Source organism: Petaurus breviceps, unplaced genomic scaffold, assembly GCF_028583685.1.
Source record: "Petaurus breviceps papuanus isolate PSGF00001 unplaced genomic scaffold, PetGlider_PUasm1.0 90977, whole genome shotgun sequence".
In the NCBI taxonomy this organism is placed as follows: domain Eukaryota; kingdom Metazoa; phylum Chordata; class Mammalia; order Diprotodontia; family Petauridae; genus Petaurus; species Petaurus breviceps.
The window spans coordinates 16,779,071-16,801,478 of NW_027187391.1; the positions used below are offsets into that span (position 1 = coordinate 16,779,071).

The 22,408-nt window shown below is 36.6% G+C and overlaps 1 protein-coding gene across 1 annotated transcript in view; it reads left to right on the plus strand.

Moving 5' to 3' along the window:
• Positions 1-22,408, plus strand: part of SAMD3 (sterile alpha motif domain containing 3) — a 56,909-nt gene that overhangs the window by 32,028 nt on the left and 2,473 nt on the right. The window contains exons 6-7 of the mRNA XM_069077270.1: positions 16,407-16,607; positions 22,185-22,356. Coding sequence (XP_068933371.1) covers positions 16,407-16,607; positions 22,185-22,356 — 373 coding nt within the window. The remainder of the gene's footprint in view (positions 1-16,406; positions 16,608-22,184; positions 22,357-22,408) is intronic.

The window sequence follows — 22,408 nt, forward strand, 5'->3', positions numbered from 1 at the left end:
AGATAGATAGATAGATAGATAGATAGATAGATAGATAGATAGATAGACAGACACATACATACATACATAGTAGATAATTTATTAAACACTTAGGTGCTGCCAGGCACTATACTATACTGGGAATATGGGCAAGATATTTCCTGCTCTTAAGGAGTTTACATTACAATGGGGGAAGACAACACATGGGGGGTACTAGAAAGAGAAATGGATAGAGCACTGGGTCTGGAGTCAGGAAAACTTGAATTCAAATTCAGTCTTAGACACTTGTTAGTTGCATGACCCTGAACAAGTAACTTTATTTCTCTCAATCTCAGTTTCTTCACTATAAAATGGCAACTGTAATAATAGCACATACTTCCCAGAGTTGTTGTGAGGATCAAATAAGACAGTATTTATAAAACATTTAGCACAATTCTTGGTGTATAGTAGGCACTTAATAAATAAAAAATGTTTTTTGAGAATTTTTCAGTTCCTCATCTGGAGGACTCATAGCCAAAGACCAATATCACTTCTCTCCTAAATCTCAGCAAATGAATGAAGTATGCTTTACTGTTCTTTGTTTCTTTCTTTGTTTCTTTGTTTCTTTGTTTCTTTCTTTGTTTCTTTGTTTCTTTCTTTCTTTCTTTCTTTCTTTCTTTCTTTCTTTCTTTCTTTCTTTCTTTCTTTCTTTCTTTCTTTCTTTCTTTCTTTCTTTCTTTCTTTCCTCCTCCCTTCCATCTGTCCCTCCCTCCCTTTCTTCTTTCTTTCATTCCTTGCTTCCTGGAAGGTGAGAGGAATTAGAGGATTGTCAAATATGGGGAACTCAAACAAGGTCATGGTGAAGAAATTGCTAGGAAAATTCAGTTTCTTTATCTGTGAAAGCGAGACAGTAATACTTATACTACCTGTCTCACAGGAATATTATGAGAGGGAAAAACAAACCTCTTTGCAAACCTTTAAGTTTTCTACACGTCAGTTATTGTCATATCACCACAAACTTCATCCCTAACTTTAATACGGCATCAAACTTCAAATCCTGACTTAGCCTCAAAATTGCTTTTCCTCAAAGAAAGCTTGTTTGATTTGTAAATACTTTCGATGATGGAACAGAAGTCTGCCTGCTTCTGTTTTGTTATTCGTAGATTGAATGTTCCTAAAAGGTAGACATCACATCTACATGCTCTGTACAGGGCTCAGTCCAGTATCCTGACTAATGTAGCATTTTGGTTAAAATGTATATTTAAGGTGTATTTAAATTTAAATAGCACATTTGACAGTTAGGATGAATTGGAGTTGTATTTTTCTTTTACCAAAGATATGTCATCAATGGAATAGTGCTTTGGATCTAAAGATGGAAATTTTTCAGGCATTTTGAAACCAACTGGGGAAAAATGGAAATTTTGGGGGAAATTAAGCATATGCAGCTGAGCTTTTTAAACACCTGTTATTTTGTTAGTTTGGGAACATAAGGGTATTATGGGGAATTTGATTCAGTCATAAAATTATCATGTGTTCTATATTAAATTTAGAAGTAAAATTTATCTAGGCAAAAGCAAAATTATGATGTGAATTTACTTTTAAACAGCTTAAACTTTTGTTGAAGGTGCTGAAAAGGAATTTAGCATCTTAATGCTAGTTTATTTGAAATAGATGAACACTTAAGTCATTCAAGAAATAATCACTTATTAAGTGCCTACTATGTGCCAGCCAGAATTTATCTGCATTATAGTAAGACAAAGACAGTTGTTTTCTGGACTTAATACCTTCCATAGCATCAAACAAACTTGAAAACGTACATTACAAGACCATCTAGAAAAACAAATTTAAACCATGGCTTCCATATTTCCTGACTGTGTGACTCCCCATCCCCATCCAACCATCATTTTAAAATGATTCAGGATATTAACATATTTGGAAAAGAAGATAAAGAGAAGGAAAGAAGAAAGACATTTATTCCAACTACTACCACTCATAATAATGATAATCCCTACCATACAGTTTGTGTATTATTATTATTATTATAGAATAACTAATATTTATATAGTACTTTTAGGTTTACATAGCACTTTACAAATATTGTCTCATTTTATCCTGACAATAATCTTGGAAAATAGGTGGTATTGGGTGGCTAGGTGGTGCAATGAATAGAGCACTGGCCCTGGAGTCAGGAAGACCTGAGTTCAAATATGTCCTCAGACATTTAACACTTACTAGTTGTGTGACCTTGGGCAAGTCACTTAACCCCAATTGCCCTTCCTTCCCCCTTCCAAAAAGACAAAAAGAAAATAGGCAGTATTATTGTCCTCATTTTACAGAAGAGGGAAACTGAGGCAGATAGAGGTTAAAATGACTTACCCAGGTTCACAATGTTTGGAAATATCTGAGACCTGGTTGACCTCTTTTGGCTCTTAAGTATTCTATGGTTCTTTTAATTTTATCTTTTCAGATAGATTGGAAGCTCCTTGATGTCAGGGACTAGGACTTTAACTTCTATGTCCTCTGTAGTACTGGCATCTAAAAGGTATGCTGCCATGTGAGTCTCAGTACAACCTGTGCTGACTTTAATTGTGTGCTTAGACTATCAGAGTTTACAAGAATTTCAACTTGATCCTTTTATACCTACACACATTATAAACAAAAAAAATAAGAGTACTCCTTTTTGGAGAAACAGAATCATGGAATCTTAGAGCTTTTTGGAGTAATAGAATCATGGAATCTTAGAGATGAAAGGGACCTTTAAAAAAATCACCTTTTCATTTTATACATAGGACAGCTAGGTGAAGCAATGGACAGAGCACCAGACCTGGAGTCGGGAAGACCTGAATTCAAATCCAGCCTCAGAGATATACTGTGTGACCCTCAGCAAGTCATTTAACCCTACTTGACTCAGTTTCCTCATCTATAAAATAAGCTGGAGAAGGAAATAGCAAACCAATCCAATATCTCTGCCAAGAAAATTCCAAAAGGGGATCACAAAAAGTCAGCCATGACTGAAAAAGGACTGAAGAAAATTTTATAGATAAGGAAGCTGAGATTCAAAGACGTGAATAACTATGTTAAGATTACACATCTTGTAAAGAAGCCCTTCCATGATATAAACACATATTAACTTGAATATCACTTTTCAAAATAGCTTGAAAAAAATACAAAGGTGAATCTTTCAGTGCCTTAATTCTATTTCCAAGGCTCATTCTGGCAGAAAGAAAATGCTAGACATAGAGGGAGAGAAAGAAAACAAGTCCTAGAACAGTAGGCATGACGGGTGAAAGGTGAAGAAAAATGAAAAGGAAACAGATGGTAAAGAAATAGCTTTTAAAATAGACACATGGTGTTTACTTTAGCAGATCTTAATGATAGTTTTGATTGACATGGGTGGGAATGAAGAAATAATGGAAATAGAAAAGGCAGGTATTAAATAAGGCATGGAAGAATGGATTTTTATAGAGTAACACATTAAAAATATGCCATTGAATGTTCACATTACAAGTGAATTATTCTTCTTTTTTGTGAAACTTTATCATTCCTTCATCAAGCATCCACTGAGCTAGCTGAGTATTTTTCCAGGTTATCTTTTTGATCTCTATGTTTACATGTATGCTTGCACATGCATACACCAAGTGAATTACTTTGGTTATATAACAAATTATTTTATTGCTACATCAAACTGTAAGCAACATTTTTAGAGGAATAATGAAATAATTCTGTTGTTTTGGGGAAATGTAGTAGAGGATTGTTGCTATTAGATGGGTAAGGATAGTCAAATTGCTTCTTAGTGATTTAGAGTGATACATTTTAATAGGATAGAGACCTTTTAAAGCAGAAGAATCAATCGGTTTAGATTTTAAAAATGTTGGTCATGATGAGATCATATGATTAAAGAGGGAATCTAGGAAGAGATATTGGTGAGTTTGTCATTTCCTGTAGGTAGTAAGATAGAATATTTAAGTTAGAATATTTTGTGAAAATGCAAGATTGTTGCAATTCATTCATTAATTCAACAAAGTCTATCACCCAGAAGGTACTAGAGAGAGAAGGGAGAACATAAAACAGATTAAGACAGTTCCTATCCTCAAGGAACTTGCAACCTACATGGTTGAAAAAAGAGTACACATCTTGACTACTCATACCATAGGCCCTTCACCGCAGTCCAACAACTCTTTCCTAGAGTGATGAAGCATGGAGTGAATAAAACAGAAGAAAATGGAATTTAATGTTCTAATATTTCCATCATTAAAGATGTTAAGTTTCTAATAAATTGGGGGTGCAAATTAAAAAAAACTAGAAAAGGACAAATTAAAAATCTGCAACTAAAACATACATACTCAACTGAATATCTTACCTATAGGAAAGTAGGAAGGAAGGGAATAAGGGAGGATAATAGAAGGGAGGGCAGATTGTGGGAAGGGGTAGTCAAAAGCAAACACTTTTGAAAAGGGAGAGGGTCAAAGGAGAAAATAGAATAAATGAGGGGTGGGATAGGATGGAGGGAAATATAGTTAGTCTTTCAAAATGGAAATGTTTTGCCTAACCACATGTGTATAACCTATATTGAATTGCTCATCTTCCCAGTTGGGGATGGGTGAGGGGGGAAGAAGGGAGAGAATCCGGAACTCAAATTTTTAAAAACAAGTGTTAAAAAAAAATTGTTGTTACGTGCAACTGGGAAACAAGATATACAGGTAATGGGGTATAGAAATCCACCTTGCCCTACAAGAACGTAAGGGGGAAGGGGATAAGGAAGGATATATGAGAGGACAAACTGGGGGAAGGAGTAATCAGTATGCTTACCATCTTGGGGTGGGGGGTAGGGGAGAGATAGGGAGAAATTTTGGAACTCAAAATCTTGTGGAAATGAATGTTGAAAACAAAAACAAGAAAATTCTAGGGGGGGAAATCTGCAATTAAACACCAAATTGGAAATTCTAAAAATTAAAGGTGAATTAGTAAAATTGAATGCAAGAAAACCACTGAATTAGTAAATAAAACTAGAAGTTGGTCTTGGGGGAAAAAACAATAAAATAAATAAACCACTGGTTAATATGATCAAAAAAGATAAGAAAACCAAATTACCAATATCAAAAATGAAAAGGTTGACTATATCACTAATGAAGATGAAATCAAAGCAATTCTTAGGAGTTATTTTGTCCAATTATATGACAATAAATTGACCAATTTGAAAGAAAAAGAAGAATATTTACAAAAAAATGTACCTAGATTAACAGGAGGAAGAAGGATACCTCAATAAACCTATTTTAGAAAAAGAAATTGAACAGGCAGTAAGTGAACTCCCTAAGAAAAGAGCATTAGGATCAGACAGATTTACAAGTGAATTCTACCAAACATTTAAAGATCAACTAACTTCAACATTAGATAAATTATTTGGAATAATATAAATTATAAAACTCCTTTTATGAAACAAATATAGTACTGATATCTAAACTAGGAAGAGTAAAAACAGAGAAAGAAAATTATAAACTAATTTCATTATGGAATATGGATGCAAAAATTCTAAATAAAATACTAGCTAGGAAACTACAACACTATATCACAAAGGTGATATAGTGTATAGTGATATAGGTCACATGGTGACCAAGTGGGATTTATACCAGAAATGCAGGGATGATTTAACATAAGGAAAATGTAGCAAAAATCACATCATTGTATCAACAGATGAAGAAAAAGGTTTTGACAAAATGCAACACTCATTCCTAAATAAAAAAAAAACACTTGGAAGCAGAGGTATAAATGGATTTTACCTTAAAATGATAAGAAGCATCTACCCAATAGTAACAACAAGCATTATTTGTAATGGGGATGAGCTAGAAGCCATTCCAATAAGATCAGGAGTGAAATAAAGATGGTTATTATCACCAATATTATTCAATATTTTATTAGAAATGCTAGCAATATCCATAAGAGATGAAATAAATTCAAGGAATCAGAATGGGCAATGGGGTAGTAAAATATCTCTTTTTGTAGACTACATGGTTATTTACCTAGAAAATTGTAGAGATTCAACTAAAAAGTTACTTACTTTTAGCAAAGTAGTAGGAAAGAAAATTAATACACATAAATCATCAGCATTTTTTATATATCATAAAAAAAATCCTGTAAGAAGATATAGTTAAAAGACACCCCATTTAAAATAACTGTAGAATGTATGAAATGCCTGGGAGTGTATCTGCCAAGACAAATCCAGGCTCTGGAGGAGAAAGTGAGGCTGGTGACTTTGTGTAGCACTCCCTCAGTTAAATCCAATTCACTTGCAAGTCATGGCATCACCTTCCTGATGTCATGGTCCTCTTTGAGAAGGACAAACAACAACAACTATGTGAAAAAAAGTATTTTTTAAGGTTGGGCATTTTCCCCCCAATGTCCAAGGATACTATAATATTTGTAAAACTAATTGTGAATTTGAAGGAAAGTCTGAGAGTCAGTTTGCCCATCTGATATAATAAAGACTTAAATGGAATAGGGCTGGGGGAGAAAAGGTTCTAAGACCATTATCTACTTTATATTAAGATTGTTAAACAGAAGGGAAATCAAAACATTAAAAATCTTTGAAAACTGATCATAGATCTGTAGTATTAGGAGTAAATTTCCTTCATTGTGGGCTAGTAGGTATTAAGTGCTTACTGCGTACAAGGCATTTAACCTCCCATCACTGATGCAAAGACAAATATGGGAAGAAGCATGGTACAATTATTATTATTATTTGCCTTTTGGAGGGCAATTGGGGTTAAGTAACTTGCCCAAGTTTACACAGCTAGTGTTTGTGTGTGTGTGAGTGTGGGTGTTAAAGTGTCTGAGGCTGGAACCGAACTCAGATCGTCCTGGCTCTGGGCCAGCACTTTACTCACTGTGCCACCTAGCCACCCCACAATTAATTCTTTTGAGCATAGGATCTGGATTATAAAGACCTGGGCTCAAATGCTACCTCTACCTCTATTACTATCAATGTGACCTTGGGCTAATCACTTAATTTCCACAGATTTTGGCTTTCCTATCTATAAATTAAGGTCAGGACTAAGTAGTTGTTGAGGGACCTTCCTCCTCTAGGTCTATGCTCTTAAGACCTTAAGCATCTTAGAGATTAGATTGTGCCTTAAACATAGTTTACCATATGTTGAAACATTTTTAAAGTTCCTGTTGTGCACATATACTGTGCTAGAGAGATATAAAATTTAGATAAGAATATTCCATGATCTCTGGAAGCATAAAACACTTTTAAACAAAGATAGTTGTAGTGGTGTACTTTGTTTTGCATTATGATGTCTAAAAGGGAAGGTAATTTTGGACCAAGGAATCATGAATAGAGTCACAGAGGTGGTATTTTATGCGTCTTTTTAAAAATAGGTAGTAATTCAAAAGGCAAGAAGGCAGAGGGCATTTCAGACATCAGGTATTTTGTAAAAAAAAAAAAATCCCAGAAGGTATATGAGTTAAGAGACTCTGGTAGCCCACTTTGACTGGAGTGTAGAATGCATAGAAGGGAATAATATAAGTCTAGAAAGAGTGATGCCATTTTTATTCCCTTTTAACCATAGCAAAAGCTAATACAAACTCTTGCAATTTTTTTTAAAGGTATAAGGAATCAAAATATAAAATGAATCTCACATTTAGGGTGGATATTCTACATGTCAAACTTTACTTTGGAGGGATATGAAGTAGATACAATAAGAAGGAATGTAAATTCCTTTAGGCCACCAAGGGGTATACTGGCAAATATTTAACAAGTGGTTCTTTGAAGAAAAAAAAGGAGACGACACACTTTAAAGTTTAATCTACATTATCAACACTTTCTCCATCACTTTCTTAAGTCTAGAAATCAACCAAACAAGAAGTCAAGTCCCAATTTGTAGTTTGTTCATTTTTGCTCACACTGAAAATTTAATCATCTCTTGCTAATGGCTGAGCTGGCCTCAATATGACCTAAAACAATATTTTATGATTCCTTTTTTACTAGCCCAGGCTCATTCCCTTGCAACTTGCACCAAACACATTGGTAGGAAAATAGAGTATCATTAAAATACTTGTTGCTAGATTCACTACCTCAACCAGCCAACTACCATCACTACTCAGTGATCTTGCAATTCAGGTGCCCCAGAATCTTTTTTAAAAATTTTATTATTGGGTTATATTTTGACCCCACTAACTCTGAAAACCAAGAAAACAATTGTGCCAGACTAATTTGTTTGGATTTGAAAAAGAAAATAAAATTTTGATTCTCTTCAAGCAGCTATTTTCAACACAGCTAAATGCTAAGAACATTACTAGATTCCCCTGGATTTCTGCTACAGTATATATTGCTTTTTTCTCATAGCACCCAAAGTGTTATGATTTATTTTGCAAATACCAATCATTTTTATGGCCTTTCACGCAGAAATATTTCCTGTGGTGCAAAATTGAGCAAGGCAGCAAGAGAATAAAAAAAAATCTTGACAGTTAATTGCATTCTGTGTGTAAAGCAATTACTCCTATCAGCAGGTGGTGAATTTACTAATACTGAAAAGCGTTAAAAGTCAGCTGTGGGTTTGGAAATAGCAGTGTAATTTGAATGGAGCACCCCATCTTGCGAAAGCATATATACTTTTTTTCTGAAGGACTAAAACACCTCCCTTAACACTTTGCTCAGAAATTGTTAAAGGTTACGTATGGAGTAAAAAAATTTATTTCTGATATCCCTTTAGTGGAAGATGGAATGAGTATTGGAGTGAGAGAGGAAGTCCTGACCAATACTGTCTGATAAATTATTGAAGGACAAGTGAGATGATAAATGGGTATTAGAACAGGCAGTAGTAATTGCCTTGGACATTATGAATCGGATGTCCCCAAACTAACATGTCCAAGACTGAACTCATTATCTTCACCCCCATCCCCTGTAGCAACAAGCACCCTAGCATACCCAGGACTGTATGCTAGCACAGGTTCTTTGATCTGCTTTTCTAGGAAAGACTGCTTTAAAAGGGTCAACAATCCTACTTTTAATTATATTCACTGCCTCAGGGGAAAGAAAGGTCAGCACCCTGAACATCAAGCAGAGAAAATACAAGTAGAGAAATTAGCAAAAAGACCAACAGACAGGGAGCTGACTGCCTGAATCAAAGCAATATTGCTGTACACTTTACATACACCACTAGATCGAGAGGGCCTTTACATCTTAGAAGTTGGGAGTCTGAACATATGGCTACTCAGAGTCTCAACCAGGAAATCAAATGATCCTTCTCCTAAGCAAAATGCCAACTTAGAGTACACACACACACACACACATGCCAGAAGGCATTGCAGCTCTTGTGACTCAGTGCCTAATTAGGTGAGTACCAAAAGGTGTGAAAGCCTTCCTACAAGCAAACCTCCCCTAAACAAGCTCCTCCTTAGGCAAGTTCCTCCCCCAATGGACTCTGTGTGATTCAAGAAGTATTACAGCTGGGCACAGAGGCCTATTAATGGATGGGGAAGATCTTCCCATTTCATTAACATTACACCCCCTTGAAACCTCCTCTCTTCCAAACTTCTTTTGTCAAAGACACTATCATCCTTCTAGTCTCCCAGATTCATTATCTCAGTACCGGCCTTGACTCATAAGTCTCCATCACTCCACATATGTAATCAGTTGCCAGCTACCTTTGTGACATCTCTCACATATGACCCCTTTCTCCCCAATACCCAGATAACACCTTCGTTCGTTTGCTCATCATCTCTTGCCTAGATTATGGCAACAATTGACTTATTGGTTTCCTTACCTCAAATATCTCACCACTCAAGAAAACTTTGTATGTAAACTCATTCAGATTATATATAAAAATATCTGTAAAATATGTGGGAAGAGCCACCATTTTATATTTTAAATAATACTATATTGAGCGGTGTAATATAGCAGGTAGAATTTTAGGATTTGGAGTTCGATGACTTGGATTTGAATCCTGGTTCTGCCACTTCCTTCATGACTTTGGATAAATAATTTCATTTCCCTGAGCCTTAGCTTCTTTATTTGTACAGTGAAGGGTTTGGTCCAGATAAACTCTAATGACTTTTCTCTTTGCTTTTATGCTCAGCAGCTTCCATTTTGTGTCACAAGCCAGATTAGAAAGTACATAAGAGACACAATGTCCACACACTCATAAGTGTGCACACTATCATCTGAGCATCTCTGATCTACTTACATCCTAGTATTCTAGGAACTCATCTCTTGGTTTTGGAGATGATGGGCAAATGATTGGCCTCTGATTCTACCTTGTTCACAATTAATGTGGGAGGCAGGAGGTTCCCATTATAAGCAGGAAGATGACCTCTTCAGGTAAAGGTACAGAATTAGCATGGTGATTATTTAGACTTTACCTCAAAGGATTTCTTGGCAGTTTGCGCCTCATTCCTTCTAATGTCTGAGTATTTTTTTTTAATTTTCCCCATGCCTACTCTGTATTTCATTTTTGTTCCTCCAATACCTTGTGTAACTTGGTTAGCAATAGCTTTCCTACAAGCACACGTACCCTAAGCAAGCTCCTCCGTAGGCAAGTTTCTCCCCCAATGGGTTCTAAATGATTCAGGATGTATCACAGCTGGACATATAGACCTATTAATGGACAGGGAAGATCTTCCTATTTCATTAACATTACACCCCCTTGAAACCTCCTTTCTTCCAGACTTCTTTTGTTAAAGACACTATCCTCCTTCCAGGGACAGCTAGGCAGCACAGTGAATAGAGCAGCAGCCCTGGAGTCAAGAGGACCTGAGTTCAAATCCAGGCTCAGACACTTGACACTTAACTAGCTGGGTGACTTTTGGCAAGTCACTTACTGCCAATTGCCTTGCCTTCCCCCTCCAAAAAAAGAAATAGCCTCTTACCTAGATCATGTTTTTCCCCCCACTTTCAATTGCTTTTTTGGTAATTTTTCTTTCACTATCTTCACTTGTTTAAGGTCTCAGAAAAAGGAATATGTTGCTGTTTCTGTACAGTTAAAACTCAGGCTGTCTTCATCTCTCACACTGGATTTATAGTCAGAGAACTTGGTTTGAATTCTGGCTCAGTCACTTACTAGCCATGGAGCAAATCCCTTCACTTCTCCTGGGCCTTAGTGTCCTCACATGTAAAATGAGAGAACTGGACTAGATGACTTTGAAGGTTCCATTTTAGTTCCACATCTTTTATCCTCTAGTTGGCTCCTCACTCTCTCAGTCCTCACATCCAAACTGTTGACAAGCGCTGTCATTTTGACTTTCCCAACATCTTGTATAGATTCTCTTTTCTGCACTCACATAACATGGGTGTAGACCCATATCAGTTCATGTCTGGCTCTTGCAATAGCCTTCTGGTTGGTTGGTCTCCTTTCTTCCAAATCTCTTTTCACTCCAATTCATATTCCACTCAGCTGCCAAAATGATCTTTCAAAAACACAGATCTGACCATAGAACCCCTTACCCAACTCAGTAAACTACGATGGTTCCCAATGACTTCTGAAATAAAATATAAAATACTTTATTTGGCTTTTGGAGACCCTCATAGCCTTTTTCAGGCTTTTTACATCTTACTCCCTTCCATGGTTTGTACCAGTGACACTGGCTTCCTTGCTGTTTCTCACAAAACATTCTATTTCCCAACTCCAGTCATTTTCACCAGCAATCTCCCATGCCTGGCACTCTTCCTCTTCACTTCCATCTCCTGACTTTGCTGGCTTCTTTAATGAATTGCTAAAATACTACCTTAAGCAAAAAGTCCTTTGGGCCCCCTTCATGTTAGTGCCTTTCCTTGGAGATTATCTTCAATTTATCCTGTCTGTAACTTGTACATGTACATAGTTGCTTACATGCTGTCTCCCCCATTAGACTGCAAACTCCTTGGGTGCAGAGACTGTTTTCACCTTTCTTTGTATTACTAGTACTTAGCACAGTACCTGGCACAAAGGAGGCATTTGGCAAACACTTCTTGACTTGACTTGACCTATTTGTCCTTGCTTTTACAATTTCCTAATACCTGGAGTGCTCTCCCTTTGTATCTCTGCCTACTGAAATCCTACATGACTTTTAAGGCCCAGGTCTAATGCTCATTTCTCCATGTAGCTTCCCTGATACTTCAAGTCAGAAATGATCTTTCCCTTTTCTGAATTCTCATAGTCATTTGCTTATATCTTTGTTTTGCATTTATCATGTTCTAATTTGTCAGCTCAAGAGGTCGGGAATTTTTGTCCTTTTTAGCTTTGTAGCATAGTGGTTGGGCGGAGGATAATAATTAGGGCTGTTCAGCCACTCCTATTCACACCTCATATTTCAACACTCTACAACTGCTCCATTACCTATATGAGTTTTCTCAAGTATGTTATTCTCAAGTTATACTCAAGATATGAGTATCAACAGTTTTTTTTTTTCTGCTCTGGAAGTTGTAACAGAACAATCTTTTAAAAACAAATAAATAAAAAAGCTCTGGGCCCCCAGCCAGAGACAGTACTCTGGCAAAACACCTCAGTGTTAAACTCTCCTTCAATTACCTCTTTCCAACTGAATTCTCAATACCTATGCCCAGACTAGGAAATGTCTATGGCTAACATTATTTTTAAAGACAAAGTAAGGATTTAAAACAAAGAATGATAAATAGTTTTTCCTTAAAACAAAGAAAGATAAATGAGGAGCTTGGAGAGAAAGGAAATTATGGATTTATTGCCTTGGAGTTGGTAGTCTAAGAGAGTCCCAATGACATGGTGTCTATCATGACATTTCTCATGCCTGATTGGCCTGTATGGGTTCTCTCCTGGTGTCTTGCTGCTTCTGTGTGCACTTTCACTCTTCTAGCTCCACAGGACATCTTGTGGTCTCTCATTTTCCAGTTCTCTGTGCTGTTCCCTTTCTGTAGTTTTTTTTTTTAGTATAGACACAGGATGACATATTTATTTTAGTATTACACTACACAAAAATACCACAGGCCTAGACTGATGAATTGATGAACTGTGAGTGACTCCAGGGCATAAAGTATTAGCTAGTTAAAGGCCTCTAAGCATAGTTTGTATTTCCCCCCCAATGGCTTCCCTTTCATTGGGGAGTGAGGATGTAAGGGTATGGTAAGGGATATTAAATCAGTTGTCTGGGAGCCAACTCCCTCTCTTATATTTGCATCACCAAAAGCCCTTAGCACAGAATACACAGTAGGTCCTTGATCAAATTTCATATAGTGAAGGAATGAGATGAGACATATTTGAGAGAGAAATTGGGAGGAAGTAGGCTTTGTCTCATTAGAGGTCTTCCAGTAAAGGCCAGATAACCATATCCTGAGTATGTGGTAGAGAAGAGGTGTCAAACACACAATGTTACTGAGTACAGCCCAAACTAGATCAAAACATAATTGGGAAATATTTACAAAACAAACAAAAATACAATAGAACATAGATAATGTTACTATATATATATATATATATATATATATATATATATATATATATTTTTTTTTTTTTTAAGTCAACATGCATCCCACAGGGACCCTTATGTATGGTTTAGTGGTCCCTGTTTCTAGATGAGTTTGGCACCACTGCGGTAGAAGGAATCTGTGTTCAAGTATATAGCACCTGAAGTCCCTTCTAAATCTGAAATTCTGTAATAGCTAGTTAAAACTAGTTGGATAACATTTATTTGTCCCTGGACTAATCCCTGTCTCTAAGACCAAACATGCATATTGACTCTTGTCTTCTACCTTGAGAATTTTCTTGATTCTCCAGTATAGAAACAATTGGATGAGTATGGGTTCAATCTCAAGAACTTCACCTTTACAAGAAGGGTCACTTTTTTGTGAGACCAGTGAAGTAGGTGACATTGGAGATAACATATGAGAAGTATGAAATAAGGAGGAGCAAAGGGGAACCTTGGTTAAATGGCCCCAATGTTTTGGTGAAGTATGAAACAAAGTTCTCTGCTCAGATGATGGGAGGAGAGGTGCTACAGAAGGACAGAAGAGGGATGAAAAGATTTAGAATAGTCACTGTGGTGAGTAGGATAGTGAATTGGTTAGGAAGGTATGAAAGGATTGCCTTGCTGTGAGATATAAAAAGGGATTCTGGAGATATAAAAAGATTGCAATGAAGACCCTGCTTCCATTGACACTGCCTAGCCCTTGCTCCTAGCTGAGATAGGGCACCTGAATTCCAATGATCTCTTCCCTGCCCTAAGTGGATCTGCTACATGCTCAACATTTCCCATGGAGTCTCTTGGGGCTTGAAGAAAACATGCCTACTTCTTGTCATTTGCCAGACTTCCTTCATCCATTCAAGTGACTAGAAACTGGCCATTACCCTGAAGCTAATCCATGCTTTAAAAAAAAAAAAAACACTAGAAACACTGGAGGGTGAGGAACAAAGTTTGGGAGGCAAAAACCTGGTTCCCATTACATTTGCATCCCTAGTGTTTACCATAGTTCACTCTGTGCATAATAAATCTTTGTTGAATGAGTTAATTAATGTGTCAGTGAGAGAATGAATTGCATAGATTATAAGGCATGTCAATCAATATATCTGGGGTTTTCTTGTTTCTAGGAAAAGTTATATTGCCAAAACATCTGCCAATATAGTTTTCTTAATTCTTGCAATAGAAACTTGATGTCCCATTCAGATAGACATTTTAACCTCCTCCGTAGCTAACCAAAAGAGCCTACTAATGCCTTTATTAGAAAGATTGACTTCTTTTCTTCTCAGCATTAATCCAAAACTTGGTATATGAAACCTTCATTTTATACACATGATTAGGGAATAGGGGATTCCACTTAATTTTTAAGTTTAACTGCTTGCTAACTAGAATGTTATTATTCTGTCCTATCCTACTCTCCCCCAATTTATAAGAAACATAATTAAATCTGTCTTTGATTCAACATCTCAAAATGATGAGCAATAATAATGTAAATTAATTCATCCAATGTAACAATAAGTGGCTTTCCTCTGGATATGTAGATTGAACCTATGACATAACTAAAATCTAAGACTGAAATCAAAAGGAACCTCTGTAGGTGACATACACATGAACTCAGTCAACAAAATCTCAACAAAGAAATGTTGAACAAATTGCTAATTAACAAGCCTTTGTTTTAGGAAATGGTTGAGGTATATAATGATGGTAATTCAGGGTACTGGCAACAGAAACTACAGAAGAATTATTCTTAGGATGCCATGATCTGGTGATCATTTTAAGTTATGCAAAGAAACATTTAAGACTGTGCAGGACACAACATCACAGGTTATAAAAATTTAGCATCTATCATATACCAGATCACTGTATTTCATGGATCGACAGATAAAAACTCCTGGACAACTAAACCTATAAATGGCATTAAAATCAGCCTTTTCTCAAAAACCAAACTGTTGTCCATAATAGACTGGATATGACATAGAAATGTAAGAACATAATTTTTAATAGATGCTGCCATCTCAAATATTCATTATCTCCCAGATACTTGGAAAGCTTCCAAAGTATAGAGATCTGACTGAGGAGATCAAAATCATATGGGAATAAGATAAGTTATATAATATTCTTATCTTGTCTCCTGCAGAAGTTGTAGAGGATGCTTGTAAGTTACCCTACAGAGGATGAGCTTACATCCTAATACTTTTATTCAACTATATAAAACTTTTATTCAACTATATATAATGTTTTTTATATATCTGTACAGTGGTCCACAGAACAAAACAAAAAGGGATGAGAGCAGGATAATGACTAATTTTAGGACTATTTCTATGCAAACCCCCATCAAAAAAGAGGAAAAGAGTGAAATAATAATAACACACTTCTTTGGGATATTTAGATTTTTTTTCTGATAATAGCTCTATGGTAGGTTGCATAAGTATCATTATCCCTATTTTCCAGATGAGGTTATTGAGGCTTAGGAGGATAACTGAGGCAGAATTCAAACCCAGGTCTTACTGATTCCAAGTCCATCATTAACCAACATGCCTTAAATTCATCATTCTGAACACTAAATCTTATTGTACATTATGATATTATAAATGTAGAATATATACAACAAAAAGTTGACCCTAGTTACTCTTGGGAAATTTTGAAAGGGAAAAAACATTGCTAAGTGTTTCCTTCTCTTTTCTCTTCTCACCTCAGTTTCTTTTGTTTTCTCACTTTATCCTAATAGTTAAATGAAGAAGGGAAAAATTATGGGCTTGGGGAATATCTGGTTTTACTGCTAGTGAAGTGGTTTGGGAGATGTAATAACTCTTTGTGCTTGTACAGTACAGATTAGCACAGTCATGGGGCCTAATTAGCCAGGTTGTTTGCATTCTAATAGATTCTGTTTATTAGCACCCTACCTTAAAAGCCAAAGTAAAACTGTTAAAAGTAATGCTTAACTAATTATTGCATTATTAAGTGTATGCAGGAACAGATTGTAAATGCTATTTTTTAAAGTCTCAAACTGCCTTTGGAAACTCAGATGATTTGTAAATATTTTGCAGGAAGAAGATGTTTATTTAGATTCTGAGGTAGATGAACATATTAACTGGTTCCATCAAGAATACATCAAAGCCGAAAAGAACTGGGGAGAAATTGACAACAGGATGAGCCAGACTTTGGAAATTCGAAGAAAGATGATTAACAACAAGACACCTTTGAAGGAAATTCTCAAAATGTTTCCTTTCTTGAAATGTCCTTATCAGGTACATTTTCTCACTCATAATACTTTGTCATTATATTCTCAATAATACTGCCTTCCCTCCACTCCTGGACCCTTCCTGTAGCCGCTGCATTGTTGTACAAAAATAGTGATGTGGTGTCTGATTTACAAAATAGGTCATTCATATGTACTATTTCAGAGGTCTTGCTTTAGCATGGTCTGCAACAGGATAGAGTCTTCTAAAACCCACTGTTGATCATCTAAAATCATGATGGGGAAGCTATGACCTCAAGTCTGAATTTTACTGCTGACTCAATTTCATGGCTGATTCCCATGCCTGTAATTTGGGAGGTTAACAGACACTTTATCTTAGAAACTCAAGAAGCAGAAGAGGTCTCAAAAGCCATCTACACTACCTTCTACTTAAATCATGAATCATTTCAACAACATCCCAAACAAATGGTCAACAAACCTTCATTTGAAGACCTCTAGTGATGAGCTCACCAGGCCCCAAGGCAGCTCTGATAGCTGCCAAAGCTCCCTATAAATTACCCCTTTTTCTTAGTCCTGCTCTTTGGACCAAACAGAATAAGCCCAATTACTTCTATATGACAATCCTTCAAATATGTTTCTCTCCAACCTGTTCTAATATGAAGATTTGAATCTCCTCTTCATCCCTTTGGATATGCTCCAACTTTGTCAATATCCCCTTCTAAACTGTGGTGCCCAGAACTGAACTAAAATATTGTTTGACTAGGAGAGAGAAAGTGAGACTTCACTCATTCTAGACACTAGACTTTAGTTAGTTGAAGCTCAAGGTTGAATGAACTCTTTTGATTGCCCCATTGATCTTGGAATACAGTCAGCTCCCTAGATCTTGTTCAGATTAACAATGTTCTAGTTTCTCCTCCAATACCTAATTCTCCTCAGGTATGATTTGATGAGATAGTGCCATTATACTTCCCCTAAACATTTTTGAAATTAATGGTCTCAGAGTATTCCAGGATAATTAATATGACAGATTTCTGTTACAGATCTCTATGGTGAGTGAATATAAATTAAAAATTTCAAGCATACATCAAATAATCTTCCTGATGAATTTGCTGCTACATCCTTTAAATGTTATTTTCACTTTCTTAATGTGATTTTAATAGTAAGAGATATTAAAAGAAATCATTACTGTTGTGATAATAATCTGGTAATAAATTTGAGGAACAAATTTGTTAAGTAGCAGTGGATGAAACCTTCCAAATTTCCAGTGGGTAGATTGACATTATTTTCTGAAACTATATTAAGGCATGACTTACATGGAAATGTTTTACATGACTGCACATGTATAACCTATGTCAAATTGCTTGCCTTCTCAATGGGGGGGATAGAATATAGGAAAGGAGGGAGAGAAATTGGAACTCAGAATTTGAAAAAAGAATGTTAAAGTTGTTTTTACATGTAATTGGGGAAAATAAAATATGAAATAAGAAAAAAGAAAATATCTTAAGAAGCAGAAGTACATTACCTTTTTTTGTCTTGTTTTAATATAAACCTTATGATTGTTGCTATTTTCCTCTAGATCTCTGTTTTTTTGTCAAAGTCTAGGAACTTGGAGCAACTGATTTGTTAAGAGAGGGCAGGAAAAAGTCTTTCCATAATCTTCTTTGTTGCTTCTCTAAAGTAATCTTGCATGATTTTAACACATGTAAAGGAAACATCTCAGTGGAGGAGAGCCCTAAAAATTGTATTTTGTTCTATTGAGTTAATTTTCTTTTTTTCTTATTAACAAACTAATAACCTTGTATATTATACTCCTCAGTCAGTTATATGACTAAAGATGTGGTCTGTTGTAGAATATTGACTACAGAGACTGACTTCCTTTTTTATGTTTTCATCAATGATATATGCACATTCCTACAAAAAATTTATTGAGATAAGGAAGTAGACTTGTAGTTTCTTGTCTTTCAGGTCAGTTTTTTCCAGTAGTAATTCTATCCATGATGTTTTCCCTATCCTCAAGTATCTCTCGGTCTGTCATCTCAAGAAGCAAATTCTCAATTCCCTCTCCCTTCCACCTCCCATCCACTTTCACCATATGGATTTCCTCTGGTCCAGATGCTCTTTTCATCTTTGTATTCATTAGTGCCATTTCTACTTCTTCATTTAGCACATTGGGGCCTGAGATTTTAAAGTTCAATATGATGGTTAAAGTGTCCTTGAATGAAGAAAATAGGCTGTTAGAGAAATTCTGGCAGATATTTAATTTTTATTTGCTGTTGTCAGGTTCCCAGTTCCTGCTTTCATTTGTTTTTCATATTAACAGAATTACAGTGATTTAAAGGTCCATTTTGGCAAATTACCCCCCTTTCCAACTGGTCCATCATGTCAAATATCAAGGGTTATAGATACCAGTTCCTGCTGGTGGTGGAACTCCTGTATGGTAGTAGCAGTAGTCATGGTAGAACTGAAATTCCCTTTTCCCTCTAACAAATGGCAATGAGGTTCCTGTGGAAAGTTGAAGAACCAGGTGAGCCTGTCTTTTGATTCTTCTGAGAAGTCATGCAGGCCTATCATCTTCTAGCTCAGTCAACTAATATTTCAGGAAAACAAAAAATGGTCCTCCCAGCACGAGGCTGACCTCTATATGGTCTCTGCCTGGCAACTTCTTTGCTCTTGCTGTGCTAAGAGTTTTGCCGTAGTTTCATTCTTGGGGTAGAAGCACTAGCTCAGAGACTCTAGGTTATGGCTGGATGCAGTATAAATCTTTCCTAGGTAACATTCAGTAGGTTTAGATAACTCCTTCACATCCCATATGATGCCTACATTAGATAGCACCAGTCACCTGATTCCTCAGCATTACTGAGAACAAGGAGTGTGTTATATTCAGACTGAGTACTTTGTACATTGTTCCAATGAGACCTACTGGGGCAAATTCTCTAGGTCATTGATCCATAGGTTTCCCAAAATAGGTGATACTGCCTCCTGAGGGGCAGGCGGGGGGTGGGGTGTGGGGAGCTGGAACTATCCAGAGGAGTGGTATTTTTTTTGAAATGACACAAATTAAAAAAATAATAATAAAGTATTAAAGAAAGTAGATTTCCAGGGGGGTGTTAAGTAAGTTTTTTAAAGGGGGACATTAGGCCAAAGAAGCTTGGGAACCTCTTATAGACTAACTTGGGTATCTAATGTGTTGACTTACAATTCAAGCAGCATGGCATGTGTGGGGGGCTTGTTCTCTCTGGATCAGAGCTGACATCACAAAAGTTTATAAATGTCCTCTGAGCCCATTGTAGCTGGGGCCTACAATAAGGAGGGGGAATAGGGAAATAAGCATTTATTAAGCACCTACTATATACCAGGCTCTAAGCTAAGTACTTTACAAATTTTTATCATTTGAGCCTTGTGACAGCCCTGAGAGATAGGTGTCATTACTGTCCCCATTTTATAGTTGAGGAAACTGAGGCAGATAGAAGTTAAGTGACTTGTCCTAAGCCACACGGATAGTGTCTGAAGCCACATTTGAACTTGACCTGACTTCAGGTCCAGCACTCTATCCACAGAGCCACCTGGTTGTAAATAGGTAGGAATTTAATAGTTTGATCTTGAGGGTGAGGTTTTATCCATCTAGAGATAGAAGAAAATACATTTGCAGGACTACTGGCTATGGTGGCAGGCAGACTTATATGTAAGTTTACTAAGTTTTGTACTCACAAAGAATGGGTCAGACCATGGGAATTAAACTAAAATATCCCTTTCTTATTGACTTGTTATGCTCCTATCCAGTTTACTCTGGGAAAGCCTCTGAATATAGTTCATATCTAATTTTCCACGTATGTGGGTTAAAGAAAACCCACATCCTGTGTGAGTTTTCAAAGTATCAAATACAAATATAAGGTACAAGGCAGCCTTTGTTCTTCTCCAAAGAAAGTGTAGGAGATGAAAAGAACTCACATAAACATATGCAGAGACAATGCAGAAAATAAATAAACAATGCAGAGAATATAATGGAATCATTGTTTTTGCTTTTTCTTGGGTCCCTATCCCCTGGCACAAAGTAAGCACTTAAATGCTTGCTTACTTACAGTAGTCCATTAAAAAGCAAAAAATCATTTCAATTCTCCTTCTTGTCAAATAAGGCTGACTTCTTTTTCCTCCACAAGGTCCTAAAGTCCACCAAATTCAGATTATCATGGTTTGAATTTCCCTTGGAAGGGAACTGAACTTGGGGCTGCTAAATGGTCAACACCTCAAACATTTCAGTGAATCTCTTTTAAACCCCATAGAGATCTACAAATATACATCCAACATGTACTGCCCTGAGAGTTTGAATTTTCCTTGAAGGTAAACCTACTTGGGGACAGACTCCTAGAGAGTTAAGCCCTGTTCCTTTTGAACCCACGCCATCCAAATAACTCACTATATTAATGGGTTGCAGAGTCCAAATCCCTTGCACCTCATATCATGTTCTTAATCCCTGGTCATGTTCCCCAAAGCACTAAGAACCCTGTGTTCAATTTTATTCATGACCAGAGGTGTTCTGCTGACATTTCCATTACCTTGAGAGAAAGTTGATTCCCAGAACTCTTGAACTCAGGGTTATTTATAGTATGAATGAAGTTTGTACATCCCATGAAATCCCTCTTCTCTGACTAAAAGGTTGGATTCCAGGATTGAATTAGCTAGGAAACCTCAGGTCGCTAACTAAGAGGCTGAGAATCAGGCACAACGTTGTTCAGGAACTCACCTCCCAGATTAAATAAGTGAAGAACTCTGTCCATGTTCCTCTCCAGGAAATCTTAATACTCATTCACTTCCCCTATTTGAGTTGAGCTCAGTCTTTGGGTATCAGAATTAGACTCAATATTCCCTAGGCTGCCATAGCTCCTAACCTCAATAGGTTCCTGACATATGGGTTGGGAGAATAACTGGAAATTCTGCCTCAAATTTGGCTATAATTGAAGGTAGGATCTAATATGAACATGATGCTAAATGAACATGGGAAAGTCAGTAGGTGCTCATCCAACCAGGATATCATATCTGAGCAGAGACGATCCTTCCAGTAATTTATCCATCAAGACAATTTCAATGTCATGTTCTGAATTAGGGTCTTGGAAAAGCTAGCAAATTCCTTGGTCCATTGCCCCTCTGAAGCCAGTGAATCTTGGATCTAAAAAGGGGTTAACAAGGGGGCGGCTAAGTGGTGCACTGAATAGAGCACTGGCCCTGGAGTCAGGAGGACCTGAGTTCAAATCAGGCCTCAGACACAACACAAAAGCTAGCCATGTGACCTTGGAACAGTCATTTAACCCCAATTGCCCTCCCAAAAAAAAAGCAAAAAAAAGGGGGGGGGATTAACTTAACTAGCCTGGCTCTCAGACAACATATAATTTATCACCAAGTTCCCTGCTTGGTAAGATCTAGCAGCGTTTGTGCCTTGAAGAGAAAGCCTTTAAGGACTCTGCATATTATGAAGTTAAAGAGAAAGACTTTAGTGGAAGCTTAAAACTACTAAGATTTCACATAAGTACCTGAAAATTAATAAGATTCAAAAATCAACTCACTTCTCAGTTTTGTATATTAGACTGGCTTTCTTTGTTATTAATATTATCTCATCTTCCCCTTTTGTCAGCTGTTCAGAGAATTCCAGCTACTCACCAGAACTGACATTTATAAGAAAACACGACAAATTTTGGAGACTTATTCAGAAAACATACTGACCTCTTTTTCAGTGGTGGAAAATCCAATCACAACTATGTTGCATGAGAGAATGAAGCAGTTTACAGATGAAGACATCCTGAAATGTTAGTAAAAACAGCTTGGGAGAGTATTAGGGGCAGAGCATGCAGTACCAAT